Genomic DNA, 20,361 nt, shown 5'->3' with positions numbered 1-20,361 from the left:
CACTGCATTTGTATATGAGAATTATATTAAAAGAGAAGCTCAAATACACCCTGTGCATTAGAATTTTATCATTGCAAACCAACATTAGAAAAGACTGCCATCGACTTAAAAACAAAAAAGACATTCGTATAAGTGGAAAATCAATCACCAAAACCACTAAATGTCACAGCTCAACATTCCAGAGAAGCACTGATAATTGTTAGTTATACACTGCACAAATGATATATGTCCTCAGTCAAGGAAGTAGGTGCCAGTTTTTTAGGAAACTGTACATATATTGATTTTACATTTATTTAATGTGGTTGTTGTAAGACACTTTATTCTTCTGATAAACTATGATTGCTTATCAAAAGATTCTATAATTCAAGAGAAACATTCATAACGTGTGTGAAAATGAAAACCACCAGCCCACAGAAATCATGCCCACAAAATCCAATTTTGTGGATTTATAGCAGAAAGGCATTAAACTACTGTCTTGCAGGAACAGCAGAGTAGTCACTGAAGTATAACTGGCACAGCAGTAATGATTAAGGTGACATGTCCTCCTGCCACAGCTGTTAATCAGCTTAATACCAGTTACATTATTGACATTCTTGTAATTACTTTTCCTACAGCACATTTGTGCAAAATATATTTGACTTTAATTTTGAGTATTCAAAGGTGAGTCCAGTTCTCAAAATGGAGATGGTCAAAGTGGTGGTGGCTAAATGCAGGAATTAACTCCACAGGTATCACAATTATCTCAAGTATAATACTGAAGACTACCTGCTACCTTCATTAAATACATAAATGGATTTGCTGTACCTTGCCATCTTCTGAGCAAACACCCATGTGTTCTCCACTTTCATCCAGGCTGATCTGATTTATCTTCACTGGGCTCTAGAGAAAGAAAAGAAAAGAAAGAAAAAACACTTTCAAAGTTGACTTTAAAGTTACATCACCAATCACATCCTTTAACATTCCCCACACTTCCTGAGATTTGTGTGTTCACGGCTGTGTAATGTTTAGCAGCACGAATCAAAAAACCCCCACAGAACAGGTATTTCTACGACAATGCCAAAAGACAGCCTTCTTTCCAGCCTTTGGCGTAACCCGGAAATTTGACATTTTTTGCAGTTACGCACCTCAGGGCTCTGGAGCTCTTGGGAAGTGCCAGGCTCCCAGACCTTGAGCATCTGCACCAGCCACCTGTCAAGAATGTCTCCCACTATCAAAAATCAGCATAAAACACGCTGACCACACAAGGCATCAAAGCAACTGAAAATTCTTCTGGTTTGGTCTGATGGCTATAGTGGTAATTATTTCTTCCTTCAAAACCCTTCTCTTGCTTTCATTTTTGCCTCTAATAGTGTTCTCAGAAGTGAGAACTAGAAGGTATTGAAGTGCAACATAGGTGTACTCATTCTTAGACAAATACTGAGAAAAGCCTGAACACTGCCCCAATTTAATAAGTTTTCCTTTCCCTATTCAGATAGACTTTTGGTTCTAATCTACAGGGTTATATGGCATCTGTTACTGCTTACTTTAGCTTAAACATCTATCCCTACCTTAAGTACTGCGGACTAACATATAAAACATCATTTGGGTAACGCAATGCATATCCTCTCGCATACAAAACCCCATCCAATTATACTGAAGTACCAAGAACCTTCTTATGTACCATGATCCTGATTTCACCCTCTGTAACAAATACCTCATCATTTCAAGCACCACTGAAGGATCGTCACCCAAGTAAGTCTCTCTTACACATTTAAGAACAACTTTTCTTACTCTCATAAAATTTTGAAAGGATTGAGCCACAAAACAGATCACTTCTGCGGTTTTGAGCATGATAAAAGAGAAATCCATCATATGCCTGTGTGAAAAGAAAGTGTCACTGGAACAGTGCTGGAGTCATGGGGTCACATTAGATGTTACACAACTGTGTCTGAAACATCACAGGTCCTTATATGCGCTATGGCAGTTGGAATTACATAAAAAGCACATAATAAAAAGTTATATAAAAAGACACTGTCCAGATGGACTATCTACAGGAGATAAACTGAGGTCTTCTCGCAGCCTTTGGAAAGCTTTTCCCCGTAATCTTTCACACATAAAAAAAATTCCAACTCAGGGAAATGAAGTTTTCCTCTCTTCCACCTTGAAAAGAATATATGCTCAAATCACATTTCGTTTTCTAGGAGCTTCTTTCTAATCAAGGTTGAACAACTGAGACTTGCACTGCAACAGTTGCCTGATGATTTGGGAAAAGGATGCTACCAGCCCTTTTGCTTTCCCACTTCTTTGCACGCAGGAGACACCACTCTTGGTCTTACTATGTGTCACCGCAAAATGTTACATGGAAATACTGCAATTACTGCCTATCACAAAGTGGTCTTTCCGCTGTGCGTCGTTTACCAAAAAGTGCACTGCCGAGGAAGAAGTCAAACTAGCTTTCCTTGACTTACGTATTACAGAAGTATTTTCATTTGCCACAGAGTGGTTACACTGACTTGCGGCATATCAAAATCGGAAGAAAGCGCATCACTTGGGGTGCGGGCACCCGGTGCACGCTCCCTGGCTGCGTTCCTCCTGACACTTTTGGGGGGTGTCAGCTGAGGAGCACGGCCCAAGCCCATCAGCCTGCTGGTGTGGTCAACACTCTTGTGAAAGCTCTGATTCTCAGATGCTACACACACAGCTGGCTAATTCCAGGACTGGAAGATGCTGAGTAAGGCAAGACATGTCAGTTGTCAGTCTTACTTTTTAGAAGCTCTGCAAAAATTGCTAGCATGCACTTTTATTCCTGCCTTACCTTGAAAATGCCTTTCTAAACTTCTGTTTTAAACTTCTGTGATTCTGTTTTGCTCATCAAGGTGCAAGAGAATATTTTGGCTCTGCTGAAGTAGGGAAAAAAAAAAAAAAAGAAATGCCAGCATGTCTCCACCATTTCCTCTACAATGAGAAACACCTCTGGCCCTCTGAAAGGACAAGCATAAATGTTCAACTAAGTTCGTCATGGAAGCAGTATGATTTTTTGTTCTGCATCTAAGTTGCCATTACCACAATTTTCTCATGGAAGTTCTTCTTTTATTACTCTGCAATTGGAAAGGCAAAAAGACCATCTTGATTAGTCCCACCTTGACACAGGATCATATACTAAGTTACAGTGTTCAAATGGTTCATCTCTCTAGCACCTACATCTGCCATCAGGGCTGACATGACCAGCAAGAGTAGATTTAGCAGCACTCCCACGTGATGGGCCTTCTTGGAGACACTCTACTGCAACAAAGCCCAGGACAAAATGAAACAAAATAGGACACTACAGAAGAGTTGACAGCTCAGTCCTGCAGTCCACACTGTTCCCATGGTGCTGGCAAATGGCTTTCATAAAGTTTGACAGTCAAAAAGTGAAGTGAAGGAAGTAAGCAAGGTAGACTATGAAGTCTAAACATTCTTTTACATGAAGTTATCTTCATGTAAAAGGTGAAGATGAGGAGCAGGATGATGGAATTTATCTATCACACTGCAGTTTGGAAGCCACATGGCAGACTTTGGAGATGAAATGTGTGATTGCACTCAGGTAACCAAACAATGTCTAGAAAGGCAAAACCTCTCCTTATATATATACAGAATACTATGGAAAAAGGCAATTTCACAGTATGTGCATTTTTTTCCACATTCAAAATTGGACATGATACATCAGAACTGGTTTATTAAGTAGAAATTTGATGATACGGTATTTCATGACTCTCTATATAACTGGCAACCTGTTACAAGCCTTCTGCATGCCCAACACCCCTATTAGTTGCTTTTAACTTTTACTTTCTCCAGTTCTTTTTTTCCTGTTGTCTGCAGTATACACAGATGACAACCAGGGAAGACAAATAAATTCAACTAAAAGCAGACTTGCTCACTTACACAAATCTCTAGCTAAGTTCCAACAGGAGATGCTATTCTAGATGATGTACACAAGGCAAACCAAACACAGAGTATTTTTTTTTCAGCACTCAAGTTGAATTGGCACTATTGGCTACTAGCTTGTTCACGCACTTTACCAGTCAGAACTTTCTATGGAGCTCAGAAAGTGATGATAGACCACGAACTTAAAAACAAGGAGCTCAGAAAGTGATGATAGACCATGAACTTAAAAACAATCAAGTCTGAATATTAAATGCATTTTAAAATAAAGTTCCAGCAAAGGGAAGAATAGCTAATGCCAGGATCTTCTTGTTCAGAGCAAAGTCAAGCCTACCATCTCCAGAACTACATTCCACTGAAAAGCTGCTTAAGATTTGCATCTGAAACTATCCAGGAAATCAGAAATAAAAGACCACAGATAAAACTGGTACATGTGTTATCCAAAACAAAGTGTTTCTTCTAGAATCAGCTCCAATTCATCTTTTCATATCAATTATTCTTATAAATACACTCCTGTGCCAGTCAGCAAAGTTACTTACCATTTCAAATTTAGTTGTGTTCACATCCTGTCAACACCCTGTGGTAATTTTGATATTTCAGACAAGAGTAGCAGAGAATTTTGTGGGTTACCCTCCCTTACCCTGCTTCTACTTTTTTTTTTTTATTAAACATTATCAACTCATCCATGGAGCTACAACCATCTTTCCCTTGTGTTTTTTTTAAACCTTATTCCAGCTAACCCACTGAAGAGTTTAACTTGCCTGGCAAAAGAAAATAGGCTTTGGGTTTTACAGTACAGAGGATAAATGCCCTTCCTGCAACATCCACCTTTACAGGTCAACAAAAGATGAAGAATCACTCAATGTTAGAGAGGACACAGGTAGTCAGTAACTCATCACGGTCTGGAGGACTGATCATTTGATACAGTCAGAACCAGGATATGCTCTGGGGTTTAGTCAGTTGATTGTTTTAAAGGTATTTTAAATGGGTGGGAAAAAAAACTGTCCAAATTTACAGGCATCGTATTAAAAAAAAAAAAAAAAAAAAGAATTACGACAGCAATCTGAGGTCAACGTGTCAATCTAAAAGTTAGGAATGTATCATCCATGTCAATATTACTCAACCAACAGAAGATCTAATCTTAAACTCCATGCCATAAAAACACAGGCAGATGCATATAAAATGTTGAGGAAATTACTAATAATTCCTTAATTAGCACTACATTGGGTAATTTTTTTTAACCTAATCAGGACCCCTAAAGCAAACAAGGAAAAACACGCAACTACTTTGTGGTCACAACGGTACTTCCAGCACACACATAGTATTTCTAAAGCAACATAATTCAAATCTGGCAATAAGGAGGATCCTGTTAGCTAGGGAAGGAAACACACTGAAATGATTAACCTGGGAACAGCTTCAGAATTTCATAAAGTGTGGAAGTTCTGGCAAAGAAGGAAGAAACGCCTTCAGCCGAATTTCCATTAGCTACAGTTTTCTTTCTGATGGAGACATGTTTGGAATTCTGGACAACATAAGTAAGTTTGACTGTTCAAAATCAATAACGTCAAGCTGACACTATAGAACAAAAATGTTACCTTAATGGAAGAAAGAAAAGTTTAGGGAGAGGGAGAAAAAGCTAACAAGCACCTTGCACATAAAGATCTAAATGCAGGCTTTTGCAAAATCCTAAATTTAAAGGAAAGGAAAATCAAGCATCTACCAACAAATGTACCTCATGTGATAATCAATTACCTAATGTAAAATGCTTGAAATAAACACACTTAGTATGGATTATGCCAGCTCTTCAATTAGGAGTAAATTCAGAGCCACTCAGAAAGCTTCTTTTAATTGTGTTCTTTGTAGCAACTCCTTCTCCCCTGACACTCATCATCAACCCACCTTATACTATCAGTCCCCAAATGGTGAACCTGAGAAATCAATCTGCTAATGTATAATTTGTAAAGCTTCTCTAACAAATGGATAATTGATTCTTTCACAAATGCTGCATCCCAACGGATATGAAGTGGATGAACAAGAAACATAAGACTGGATTTCACTCCAATTCTGTGAGAAATGCAATATTTACAAGCTAGGAATCTAAACATTTTAATAGCTGCCTGTGACTTCATGCCTTTTAGCCATGGTTAGCAGCCAAGCAACACACGCATTAAGAGTGTGAAAAGCAAAGCAGTGTTCGATCATACTTACAGAAAAGCTCATTTTACTTCAAGAGGTTCCCATCACTAATACAACCCCCTTAAGCAGCTTTTTCATTCATTCTTCAAAAAGAATTTTCAGAAACTTTTCCTAAATTAACCCAAACATTTTTATTTGTCTATCTATACACACACATACACATACCCAAAGAAAAACACTCATAGGTCTTTTTTGCTACATTAATATCAATCTGGATCTACACAACCACTATGTAGCTGCTCTCCATACTAAGGCAAATTGTATGTACACAGAGTTTGAATTGTAATTAAAAAAAAATTGCCTCCTACAAGTGCCTATTTTTCATTTATTCATTTGTTTCCACCTGCATGACATTCACATAAACAAGCATGTAAAACTCCCATGTACAGCAATATGACCAATCAGCCCACTGCTTAAAATGTTAGCCCACTGGAGTAAGGGCTGCCATTTTTATGTTTGTATTATTTCCACCATACTGGAGGTATCCAAGTGCAAAATACTGATTTGTAAACAGAAACTTCCTCAGTTATTGTCATAACTAAGGTAAGATCATCTCAAAATACAAGCCTTGCTCTAGGTAGGACAAGGAACTTGCTTTGAACAGAGCCCCAACTCTTCAGCTTTTCATCCATAAATTAGACGTTCTATATGCATCAACACCAATGAATTACAAGAAACAGACAATGCCTTTAAGACTACTGGAAAAAAACCACAACTAGAACCTAGACGAGTACTGAATGTTCTCCTTCTCCAAGGGTGCCTTTCCAATACAAAATAATAACCTCAGCCCACCTAGAAGAAAGCCCAATTTACCTAACTTGTCAAAAAAGGAGTTCTACTTTTCAGGGACTTTTCATTTTGGGAAGTGACAGGAGGAGGTGATAGCAAATAAACCAGATAATGAGAGTGTCCTCAACTATCAAAAAAAAGGAAGGTGTGCAGCAGCTAAGCACAAGTATATTATATGTTGTTTGTCCCATCTGTTTTGACTTCAGAACACTGATGCCCAGAGCTGTCTTGTACTGAGGAACTACCTTTAAAAGGATGAAATTGAACCCGTGCACTTTTCTTGCCACAGACACTGCAGTGCTGCACTGACTTACCCATATTTTGCCTACTTGTAGAGTTTTACTGATACAATAGAGGGAAAAGCAACTCAGAAGAGCAAATTCTGAAGCTGTATCATGGTTTACCTACAACAAGGTAAGTATACACATACTTTTGTGCTTATACACAACTGAGAAACATAATGTAGTAACATAAAGGTTTAAATTGAAAAGACAGCTTTAAAAGTTACAGAATATGCTGTTCACCACTGCCTGCAATAGAAGTAGTATACTCTACATTTACCACACTTACATTTTCACTTGATGAAAATTTACTAATATCCACACCTAGCCGGTTTTGTTCAACAATACTGGCAGCCAAATTCTGACAAGCAAGTGAGAATTCCTGCTCCAGTGCTTTTCCTATAACACTCCTGAATCTGCCATTCTCCAAATGAAAAATGGGATATTATATTGGTTAGAAGAAAAGGGAGGGGGGTGAGCTGGGGAGAGTGACAAGGTCTGGGACAAAGAACAATAACAACATTAACTTTTATTTTGTTTGCAGGAAGGAAGACCTTGCCTACAAAAAAGAAAGATCTCAAAAGCTTGTCTAAAACTAAGGGAATATGAGGACAAGGAATCTCTCCTATATAGTCTGAGAAAGTGAGAAAGACCAAAAAGCCTATAATGATTTCAATATTTTCCACAACAATGAATCCCTTAATCTTGTTTGTCAACTACAGGGACTAAGAAAAAAACTAAAAAAAAAAAAGACATCTAAGGGAAAGAAAACTAACAAGGGGTCTTCCTAAACCTGTAGTAGTTGCTAGATAGAGTGCTTGTCTAGGAATGATGGAACTATTACTGAAAAAAAAAAAAATCTATATTGAAAGGCTACACTGCTTCCTAGCAGAGTTTAACAATTAGCTAATTCCTGACGGATCCAAAGTAGAATATATTTTCTATTAAAACACTGGTGTGTAAGGAGATATCCTCCCAGGAGCTCTGTGCCAAAGTAAACAAATTACTCCACTTTCCTTCTCTCCTCAGGTCCCCTTTGCCATCCACTGTACAACTGTAGGGCTTCAGTGATGGTATGTCCTAAGCCTGCCTCTACTTCTTTGTTGCTATCTGTATATTAAAGCCATCTGAGAATATGAAGCAATATTCCCCATCACACGGCCATGGGGAGGGCTGAATTACAGGTGGGGGACTGAGGAAGGGCTGCAGGCAATGACTACTTAGACCTTCCTCAGAAGACCTCACACAGAGTGGGAGAAGACTATACCAGGCAACCTGGAGGTTCACCTCACCGATTTCTCTAACTGCTTTCTTTTCAGAACAGCTCCCCAAGCACAATGAACTTGGAGAATTCATCATTGAACATTAATTTTCCACATAGGCTACCGAATTATAAGTTGGGCTTTGAAGAACAATCCAAAAAAACATACCTAAACCTCTGAAGATGAAACTTACTGGGGCATTTTCACGGCTTGTTTCTAACAGAACACCACCACCACTGTCATTAATGTATTGAACAGGATTTTCTAGAATTCTACCCCCCGAAGTAGAAAGTATGATATTTTTCTCCATTTCTTGGTAAGTCACATTTCAGAGACGTGACTGATGAGAGAGGCCAACCAGGTCATACAGTGCAAATTCCTGTCAGGACAGGTTTTCTTTTTAGAGATTATATTTTATTGGTGCTTTGACCAAACAACTTTTAAAGAAGCGAAGAGGCTCTTGACTATTCTTCTCGGGTGTCATGCATTGTTGTGCCAACATCATTTCCAGGAAGGTTTTCACAACAGCCATGATGCTCATCCCCCTCCCTGACCTAACACAGGACAGGGGACATGACCACGTGGAGCCTAGCATTTCTGCTTCTCCATACATTCCATTATGCAGCCATTATTTTCTCCACAACTACAGAGTTTTCTTCCTTCTATGAGCTCCTACAATGAAAAAATTGTACTAAGTATTTTTTTCCAGTTATTTTAGCCTGTCAACCATTCCACTACAGACAATGATCCCAACCCGACGGCTACTGAAATCAGTGAAAAGATCTCTCACTGATGGAATCAGACAGAAGCAGAAATAGTATAAGGGAAGGAATTTCCTGTCCTGGCTGAAAACAATCTAACTAGCCATATTCCTGGCACAGTTAAATATTACACTGGGTGATCAATGCTGAAGTTCAGCCAATAGCTAGAGCTAAAGTGCCATCTTCCATGTATACATTCAGTTATCAACACTGGTATAGATCGACGTAAGTCAGAGCTATATGCAATAATAAATACATTTCCTGCTTACTAAAAGCATTGTATTCTCTTTGGAACTTCCTTTATTTGCAATTATATCATCTTGGAAAGTCTCACAAATCCATCAGAGATACCCCACAAGGATCAACGCTGGGTGTCCGATTCTTGACAGGATCCTAAAAACATCTGCAAATCAAAAAGATGGGGGGAGAGGGAAGAGAGTACTCACACAAGTAGAAACTATGGATCATGAAGTGCACTGTAACGTACCGTAAGCGGCATATTGTACGTCATACCCTCACTGCGAGAGTAAGATAGGGAAAGCTAAGTATGAAGATGAATTGATCCTGTGCAACTTCCTCAATGCAATGACATACAGAGAGGCTCTATTTCAATACTAGCAAAGTGTAGACATGATTGCTTGTAACAAACTATTTAAAGTAGACCAAAAAAACCAAATAGATTCATTCATTCCTCCATCTTTACACTGCTCACATTTCACAGCTCCTATCTTCAAAACTGCCAAGACCTGCAGCAACTACAGACTTCAATTAGCAGCCCATTTATGGTTATAGTGGTGAATGTTCCAACACCAAAGTACTGATTTCTGAAATTTCTTATACTTTTATTTCTCTATGTCATAGGACACTGAATGGAACTAGCTTCCCCAGCAGCATCACAGTGGAGTCAGCTAGCTTGAAAGTAGCTACTTTTGTCAGCAGCCACTCGGAGGGTATTAACACCCAAGACTGGTCAAATCTGGACCGTCCACGTTTAGCATTTCATCAGGAGTGCAATAAACAACTGCTATACACACTGTCATGTCTTTTAAAACAAATACTTCTCATCCTTCAGAAAGGAATTTTTATTAGATTTACAAAGTTCATTACCAATAATATCTTACCCCTTATGGGAAAAAATACTTAGTTTTGCCTTCATGTTTTGTTCATCATATTATGCCCTTGTTATGTCATTCTGTGTTTTTAATAGTGCTGCATTTTTATTGTTAATGGAAACAAAGGGCTGTAGCTCTATCATTAATGTCAACTTGTATAAAAAACATTGTCCTCCTGAACTCAGTTGCTTTGGACTTTCTAACTAGGAAAACATTTTCTAATGCAGATAATATTTTATTAATGCCAGAACTCTGAATAATTCTGACAAGCAAACTGTTATTATTTTGTATATGTGCACGCAAGTGCCTGCCTCCCATATAGAGGAAAATGCCATCCAGGTATAATATGCCATTTGAAAGGAAAACAGCTCCAGGAATCAGCAGTGTACTAGCTTCTCAGGAATCAAACCTTTCCAAATCCCCCCTATGCTTTTAAAGGTTGTTATGGTTTAGAAAATGCGTATTGGTGTCATCAGCCTTTGATAAAAAGGCTTCATCAGTGCTACCTGAAAGTAGTTGTTTCATTGCTGCTAATAAAAACTCTAGAGCAACTTGGCCCAGTGGTCCACCTGTATATCAGCAAAGAGCATTTAGGGAGGGTATGAGACAGAAGTGGCACAATGTGCTTCTGAGATAACTGGAAAAAGGAAGTGGTGAACCACTGAACCGGTGTCTCCTGCCAGTCAGCATCACCTGGTCAAACCAGAAAGTTCTCAGTAGGGCAGGGACGTCCCTGATGGCGACAATCTGTGGTTCTTCAAATACCAGCAAGTAGTTAAAGACAGAACAACCTAGGAGCATCTAGTCATTCTTGCCAGAGACTAAGCCTCTGGAAGGCACAGAAAAGTACATTTCTTATTTAACAGTTGTTTGAAATTTGTCAGGCGTCTTCTGAGGCTTTCTTTTAAGAGCCAATTATACTCTAGAAAAGTAATCTTTTGCTTTACAAAGATGAAAAAAATATTATTGTGCACCGTTGTTTAATATGTCTTTGAAATTAGAAACTATGTTTCTGTGTTTTTCTTAAAAGCAAATAAACTTTGTTGCCTAAAATTGTTGTCAAATTATGGTGCACAGGGCAATTTTTTAGAGAAAAAGTAATAGTTGCAAACAGAAGTTACGTTTTCTAAATAAACACAAGATGTAGTATGCATTCAAACAGCAAATGTTACCAAACCTGAATGGTGAAAGACTTAAAAGGAAAAAAAAATTGTTTTGGTGATTTTGATGTTTCTGCATAATGACACAAATAATTTTGTTCAAAAGTGTTTGAAAATGCCACATGTAAACTCACTTAGCAGATTACAGTAAGGTCCTCTACTTGATCTTTCACAACAATAGACTCAGAGCTCCTACAAGGTCTGATGAAAAAAAAAATACATTGGAAACTTTGCTCTTTCATTGACAAACAATGCTGTATCAAATACTATAGTAGCATCATCTGACAAGTCCCACTCCAACAGCATCTTATGACCCAAGTCTTAAAACATCACTAAGGCAATGAGCTCTGAGTTTCACATCTCCTACCTCACCTCTTAAGACACATACAGGAAAAGTGCTAACTCACACGCCCTATCCAAGTATCGCTTATTGAACAATGTCCTTCATGTTTATTTCCCCCCTAGAATTTTTTTTTTGAGAAAACACGCAGAATATGAAAGAATCCTACCAAGTCCAGAGAAACTGAACTATGTGTAGATGATTGTGACAATAGAGTATTCAGTCACAGCCCTTTACCTCATTAAGATGTGACATTAACAAACTCTTACTGATATCAGTGACATTAAAGAGGACTGCTAAGGTACCTTAAACACAATACCTTTAGAGCTGGCCATGAAATGCAACTGACAGACAACAGGATACCCACCCTGTAGAAAAGTGATTGATACTGGAGAACAAAAGGGAAACTTCTTCCTGTGCTTCTATGTCAAAAAATAGAGGAAAAACAACATGCCTTTGGAGAGTAATGAAGTTGCAGAAAGATCATTCGGTCTAAGGATGGGGCTGACATCCTTCTCAAAAGAAGGCACAAGGGCAGCATATCTGCTAGTTAAAAGACGAAAAGGGAAGGGAGAAACAACTGCAGTCCCAGAAACATCTGATAAAGTACATCGGCTTTATACTTTAAATGAAATTAATTCAATCTACAGCATACATGTTTCTGTTTGTGACTGCACAAGCATGCATTTGCCTTGTATGAGCTAACAGCATTCACAAAATAAATGGCTGGACCATACAAGACCTTTTGTAGCTGAACCCATACTCCCAACTAAACTTTTTATGTTATTCTGCGCTAAGCTACAGAGTTATTGCAAGACACAAGCTTGAAAGAATAACTGAATGAAATGGTCATGTTTTCCTCAGTTTTGAGCTTATAAAAATTCACCATACATGATCCTACAATTGTTTAAAACTCCCATATTTCATCTGTACTCCAAGCAACATTTCTAGTAATAACAAATACATTCCACGTCCGTCTGATCTCTTTGTTCAAGTAAAAATTTAAGCAATGCTCCCTAGATACAATGCTCCCTAGATACAGTGGATACAAAGGTGGTAATCAATGGTGCCAAGTCCAGCTGGAGACCTGTAACTAGTGGAGTCCCCCAAGGATCAGTGCTGGGTCCAGTCCTGTTCAACATCTTCATCAACGACCTTGATGAAGGGACAAAGTGTCTTCTCAGCAAGTTTGCTGATGATGCAAAGCTGGGAGGTTTGGCTGATACACCTGAAGGCTGTGCGGCCATTCAGCGTGATTTGGACAAACTGGAGATCTGGGCAAAGAGGAACCTAATGGGCTCAACAAGAATAACAGCAGAGTCCTGCACCTGGGAAGGAGTAATAAAATGCACCAGTACAGGTTAAGAGGCGATCTGCTAGAGAGCAGCTCCGTGGAGAAGGACCTTGGAGTCCTGGTGGACAAGTTATCCATGGGATAGCAATGTGCCCTTGTGGCCAAGAAGGCCAATGGTATCCTGGGGTACATTAAGAAGAGTGTGTCCAGCAGATCGAGGGAGGTCCTCTTCCCCCTCTACTCTACCCTGGTGAGACCTCACCTGGAGTATTGCGTTCAGTTCTGGGCTCCCCAGTTCAAGAGGGACAGAGATCTACTGGAGAGAGTCCAACAGAGGGCTACGAGGATGATTAAGGGACTGGAACACCTGCCTTATGAAGAAAGACTGAGAGACCTGGGGCTTTTTAGTCTGGAGAAGAGAAGACTGAGAGGGGATCATAAATATAAATATAAATATATGAGGGCTGAGTGTCAAGAGGAAAGGGGCAACCTCTTTTCACTTGTGCCCTGCGATAGGACAAGGGGCAATGGATGCAAGCGAGAGCACAGGAAGTTCAACCTCAACATGAGGAAGAACTTCTTTACCGTAAGGGTTACGGAGCACTGGAACAGGCTCCCCAGAGAGGTTGTGGAGTCTCCTTCTCTGGAGACTTTCAAGACCCATCTGGATGCACTGCTGTGTAACCTGCTCTAGATTGGTCCTGCTCTGGCAGGGCGTTGGACTCGATGATCTCCAGAGGTCCCTTCCAACCCCTAACATTCTATGATTTTATGATGTGCAAAACATCTATGAGAGGTTTTTTGGTTTCAGTCATGTGAGGCAAGAAACTTTTCAAGACCTATGGAATAACGGCCCTGACACCACAATTTTTGCCGGTCTAGCCAAGCCACCTCACTTCTCATCCAGTGACAGAGAGACCCAGGTACACCAAGATTCCTGCCAAGGAATGGTCCTAATCTTCAATAGCTTCACAGTTCTCACTGGGAACACTCCAGGTCACAAACAACCTAGTAAGTGCAGTACCAGAACAGACATCATAAGACATACTTTTCAAGCCTTATAACATCCAAAAAGCCAGACTCAAAAGGCCATCTGAGTTACTCCCACAACTACTGTAAAAACCTCTGGATTTCCAAATCAACTGCAGTTAAAATGAAAAGACAAGGAGACAGAAGCAGAAGAAGGGATATTAAATTGGTAGAGACATCCAAGTCTTAAGAGCAAAATCCCAAAGGATGTCACTCTTCTCCAGTTTTTCCATTGGGCAGAGCTAGGGGTTAACTTAAAGCACTTAAGCCGTAGGACTGTACCACCCATTCAGGTGGGAGGTCCTGTGGAGGGGAAGGAAGCTTGTCCCCTGCATAGACATGCACTCCTACCAAAACCTTAATTCTTATTTTGGTTTTTGGAGACTACATTTATAGCACCGTGCTTGGTTTTGTACAAAATACAGGATTTCAGCTTCAAATTTAACAGGTGCAGTGACACCCTGCAAATACTAACACACAGCTACCCAGATCTTTAGTCTAAATTCTGTTGCTTCACTTCATTTCCCGACTAAGTCTTCTTTCATAGTCTGACAGTGACAACTAAAATGATGTAGTTAAAGTAATAAACAGAGAATTTTAAGTAGCCTGTCAAAATAAGTGACATTGATATCATCTTAGTCTTAAAAACTCTCATGTAAAGTTTCATTCAAAGTAACCTCTTCATTATACAATCAAATGCTAATAGTTACCTTCCCCATTGCAAGATGCTGCATTATCTCTCACAGCAGTTAGTGGGCTCCTCATCGTTTCCAGCAACAGCATTTAGTGCTTACCAACAGCTGCTTCTTCATTAGGAAATACACTTCTCTTGTTAGCAATTAAACTCTTTCAAAAGCACATCAAGTCAACAGAAACCTCTGACATTTTGTTTGCAACCTGCTGAGGTATCAGCAAAACCAACAGGCCACTAACCTTCAAGCAGGCAACACGCTTGCTCCAGAGGCTGGCGAGTGCTGTAATTTTAATAGATCCAAGAGCAACACTACCGCTGTGGAAGCAACCCCGCCTTTAACTTTTCAAGGTAGCAGAGATGACCTAGTGATTTTGGATTTCTGCCACTCCAATTAAAACAAAGATAGAAATGTTTAGTACTACACAATCTGAGACAATTAGAAAAAAATTACAAGGCCAGGAAAGAAGTGGTAAAAAGAAATGCTACAAGAAGGGGCCTCTACTTAAAAGTTTCATTCTTCCTGAAATTCCAGCAGCCTTGAATAGCTCACAAGTGTTGCATGCTAAAAGGACTTCAATTTCTTTGCACTAACAGAAGCTTTAAAACACTATTTACATTATTTTCTAGGCTCATGCATCACCTCTGAAACGCCTCTGATGTATTAAACATTTAAATCTCCCCTATTTGTAACATAGGCGACGTTTCCTCTTTTCACAGAATATGACTGGCACCAGTCAAGTCTTCTTACCATTTTTGCTTTAAGCTCGATGTTTATTAGAAGACCAGAATGGGGGCAGGTTTTCTTGCCCTTTGAAAGGTTTTTGATTTGTTACTTAACTAAACATGTTTGTATAGCTTTCTTCATATCTACAAGTCCTTAATCCACAAGATGTCAGTTCAGGCAATAATTACATTAATAAATTGTAGACAGTCTAAGAAGAAAAGAAAGATGGAGAGGCATTTGGAATTAACATGCTGTGAATCAGTCCTGCATCATCCTTTGTCAGTGGCATTAGAAGGCTTTTTTCCCCCCCTTCTTGTTGCCTTTTAGTAATAATTTTCAGTGCATTTGACACATTTCATCTCACTCAATGCACTGAACCCTAATACAAGAGAACACCAGTTTGTCAAACATACGTTATTTGAGGATGCATATCAGTTAATCTTAGGTGGCTGACATTGTCAAAGACAGCCACAGTAGCAAGAGCTAAAAACACACTAGGCAAGGAGGAAAGGGGGACCATGTGAGAGCACAAGTGTGGCTGCTGAGGTACCAGCACCACCCAAGGCCAAAGCCCACAGATTCCTGTCTCTCAATTCTCCCCAAGCCAGAAGTCTCCCACACCAGTTTCAAAACAGACATCTCAAAACAGACAGCAGCATAGGGGAAAGGGACCTGGGGGTCCTAGTGGACAGCAGGATGACCATGAGCCAGCAATGTGCCCTTGTGGCTAAGAAGGCCAATGGCATGCTGGGGTGTATTAGAAGGGGTGTGGTTAGCAGGTCAAGAGAGGTTCTCCTCCCTCTCTACTCTGCCCTGGTGAGGCCGCATCTGGAATATTGTGCCCAGTTCTGGGCCCCTCAGTTCAAGAAGGACAGAGAACTGCTAGAGAGAGTCCAGTGGGGGAGGAACATCTCCCTTATGAGGAGAGGCTGAGGGAGCTGGGTCTCTTCAGCTTGCAGAAGAGGAGACTGAGGGGTGACCTCATTAATGTTTATAAATATGTAAAGGGCAAGTGTCATGAGGATGGAGCCAGGCTCTTCTCAATGACATCCATTGACAGGACAAGGGGCAGCGGGTGCAAGCTGGAACACAGGAGGTTTCACATAAATATGAAGAAAAACTTCTTTACAGTGAGGGTAACTGAACACTGGAACAGGCTGCCCAGAGAGGTTGTGGAGTCTCCTTCTCTGGAGACATTCAAAACCCGCCTGGACGCATTCCTATGTGACATGATCTAGGTAATCCTGCTCCGGCAGGGGATTGGTCTAGATGATCTTTTGAGGTCTCTTCCAATCCCTAACATTGTGTGATTCTGTGATCTCCATTGCTGTTGACAAGAGGAGTTGCAAACCTTAAAAGACTAGTCATCTACCTGGCACAGGATCCAGCATCAGGTATTTTAAGAGCAAGATGAGAGCAGGACCCTGTTCTGAAAAGATTTTTTAGTTGCCTATGTTAGTTTCACAGAAGCCTCTGTGAATATTTATGGGTCAAAGCAGACCACATGATTAAGTCTTCACAGCACTAGGGCCAGTATTTGCAATTCAGGATACCCACATTGTTTTGCTGCTACAGACATCACAGAGTTAAGTCCTAAAAGGTATTTTTTTTTAAGCAAAAAACAACAACAAAAAAGTTACAATAGCAGAACTTCTAGGGATGCTGTTACATTTTAGTGTTTCTTACGGCTGTTTTTAGCCATTTAAAATGCTAGAGCCTTCAACAGGAGGACCATCATTAAAAAATAGGCCATCTTGTAGATTATGCAACATACCTGTGAGTTTTCTCCCTCAAAGTTCACAGGAGGTGGAGACATGATAGAATAATTATGCTGCAAATCCCCTGAGATCAGTCTCTATTTCTGTTTTACAATTTGGCTCAAATCCAGATGTGAGTCAATATGGAAAATACATGATTTATTATAAAAACAAAACTGTTATTTTTTCAATTTCCAAGCCCATTTATATCACTGAACATGGTTACCTGAGATTAGGAAAGAAAAATGAAAACCAAGAGGACTACGGTAGCAGTAATGGTATTTTCAACATATATTTAATATGAACTTGCTATTAAAATATTTTTTTTAAAAAAAGGTTAAAATAAAACCCCCTCTTCTCCAGTCTGATTTATTTCACATACTTACACTATTTCGGATCTAGTGACTTTTAAAGTTTCCTGTGTATGGTTTGTTTTTTCTGTTTACACTTTTAACAGACTTAGATGTAATTAAAAAAAATGTAATTACTTTTTTTATTCCTCAACTTGGCTTTTAAAAACAAAACAAAATCCTGAAAAATGCAGATAAAGACTCAAATGCAGAACAATTTCTTGAATTACATAACTGATTTTTTTCCAGACAAAGGGCGTTGCGTTGCTATCCTTAGTATTCATTTCTGCCACCTTATAAGACAGAAAACATCTGCTGAAAAGACTCTTCCAAAAAGAAAAATATGTAAAATTCACTCCCCAGGTACACTCTTTACTGCTAACAGTTCCAAGATTTCAGTGGCAATATTGCTTGCTCTTCAATGAGAGACTATTTTATTTACTCAAAACAATTTTTATACACTACTGATTTCCAAAAATTAGTAACAACAGATCCTTCTCCTATTTACAACTTCAAGAACCACATCTGCCATTCCAGCAGTGGAAATGCTTCTCAGAAGGAATTTGCTCATTTTGGACCCAACAAAGAATGAGAGAAAATGCTACTAGAGAAAATACTCTTTGCCCCAGTGCATTTACAAGGAATGCTTTGCTCCTGTAGGACTTCAGGAAGTGGCCCACTTTCTTTTCAAGAAAGGCTAAGGTTTTATTTGGGATTTACAACATGGCAATGCTCTAATGCAAATCCCCCAGGAGCCGAGACAGTAAACAGGCGTTGGTAGGACAGAACAGAAGGAAGACCCCACCAAATGTTTGGTAGCAATGCCTCTAGTCTGCAGTCCAAGAACTCGAAAAGTTCAGGTCAGAAGGCAAATACTCTGACACACAGCAGCCAATTCAGAATAAACTGTATGGGTTCAACAGCTAACAACATTCATTCAGAAAACTTCTCTGTTTAAGCAGCCAAGGATGTCACAGAGCTGCTTTGTTTCTCACATAGGCAGCCCATTCTGTTCTACATCACTTAGCAGTTCCTTGGAAAACTTTTCTTTTAAAGGCAACTGGTCCTAGATCAAAATAATTTTTCTTCAGACTATAAAAAAGAAAAAAAGAGGCACCCTTTCCACCTGATCCATGATACAATTTATCTGTTGCACTAGAGACATGTACATTACAAAGAGACAAGAAACATAAGAATAGAATCCAGGAAACATTTCTCCTATTCTCCATCTCAAAAAGCAGTTTGTACTCAAACAATAGGTTAAAAAGAAATCATTGCCATCTCTATAAGAAGACAAGGCACAAAAATCTTCATCCTGAAGCAAGTGAAGTTTGGAAAACGGATAACCAAGTAAGCACTGTAGAGTAGAAGGTGGTTTATATAGCCGAACCTTAACTTCATTTTAAGAAACCACCCTTCCAGCAGGCACTTGTAGGACTTTTTATTAAAGAAAAGCAAAGAAAAGAATAGCAGATTTGGGTGGGTGGGTATAAGGAGGATGCAGGGCTTTTGTTTTATAGTCTTTAGTAGACAACAGGTCCCCTTGTTCCTTGCTCTACACCTAGGCAGTACCCTAAATCTTTAAAGAAAGAGGAGGATTTCACCGTTTGGCACCAGTGTGGGAGAACAGGGCCTTGGTGATGCACTTAAAATAAAATTGGAGTTCTACAAATGAACTCTTCCAAGTACCTGACAGAGAGTGGAACAAACACAAGTCTAAGACATTTAATGCCTGACTCAATAGAAAATCTCCACTTCATTTCAGTAAGTCTTTGAGTCAGTCTTTTACTGCAGAGATGGAAGAGAAGAAGTCGGTACACTTTCATCTGGCCTGCTCCAAATAGATTACTTTGCAGAGAAAGAAAACGTATCTTTAGCAAGAAGCATACATGTAAAGTAATCAGAACTGTAAGGGAGACACCAAAAGCTTTTCTCTTTTGAAATGCAGTCAGCATCTCCTCTCCTGGGCTGATGAACATACAAAGTTAGAAGAAATAGAAGAACATAATTTGCTTGACTTTCATTAATACCCAGTAAAGTCACTGTCAATCTGACCAATGCTATATATAAAATTTCCTCCAAAGGTTGTGCCTAGGAGCCTAGGCTTTGCCTGTGACTTCCTCCCCCTCCTTGCACAATTGCATAATTAGATTTTTGAAAAATACACACAAAAAACCTTTCACCCCTCCCATGCAGCTAGCTGTGTCAGCTTTAGAACATATGTTCTCTTTGCAAACATGCCAACATCTTGTGATGGATACTTTGACAACTGCTGACACTGCTATGAAAACCCAATGCTTGGCTACTAGATTTGGTGACAATGCCAGGGGAAAAAAAGAAAATGCTAATTCTCTTCCTCCCACCTCCCGTGGAAGACAGGGAATTTAAAAATGAGATACTAAAAAGCAAAACAAAAAATAATCAACAAATATCTACAATTAAAAGGAACATTTAATACTCTAGAACAGAGCTTTAAATTTAGCATGTCATTCATCCTCTAATATCAAGAACCACAATAAGGAAAATGTCTGCTTCTTCTCCTTCAATCAATACAATCCCTTAAGAGTCCAAGCTTCAAAACATTCACATAAAATATTAGTGTTATATATTTACAGTAGATAAACTGAACCAGCAAGGCAATCAATCAATTTTCAATTACTTGTGGCAACTAGATAAGATGATAGTGCACACACTAACAACTGACAATAGTCA

General features: G+C 39.3%; 1 protein-coding gene across 3 annotated transcripts in view; it reads right to left on the bottom strand.

The window, feature by feature from the left end:
• VPS41 (VPS41 subunit of HOPS complex) overlaps positions 1-20,361 on the bottom strand; it is a 113,126-nt gene that overhangs the window by 67,974 nt on the left and 24,791 nt on the right. For all 3 annotated transcript variants that reach the window (XM_068405220.1, XM_068405222.1, XM_068405221.1), the window contains one exon: positions 805-879. In XM_068405220.1, the coding sequence (XP_068261321.1) occupies positions 805-879 (75 nt within the window). The remainder of the gene's footprint in view (positions 1-804; positions 880-20,361) is intronic.

Source organism: Nyctibius grandis, chromosome 7 (assembly GCF_013368605.1).
Source record: "Nyctibius grandis isolate bNycGra1 chromosome 7, bNycGra1.pri, whole genome shotgun sequence".
Classification (NCBI taxonomy): domain Eukaryota; kingdom Metazoa; phylum Chordata; class Aves; order Nyctibiiformes; family Nyctibiidae; genus Nyctibius; species Nyctibius grandis.
This window is presented reverse-complemented; position numbering and strand designations above follow the sequence as displayed.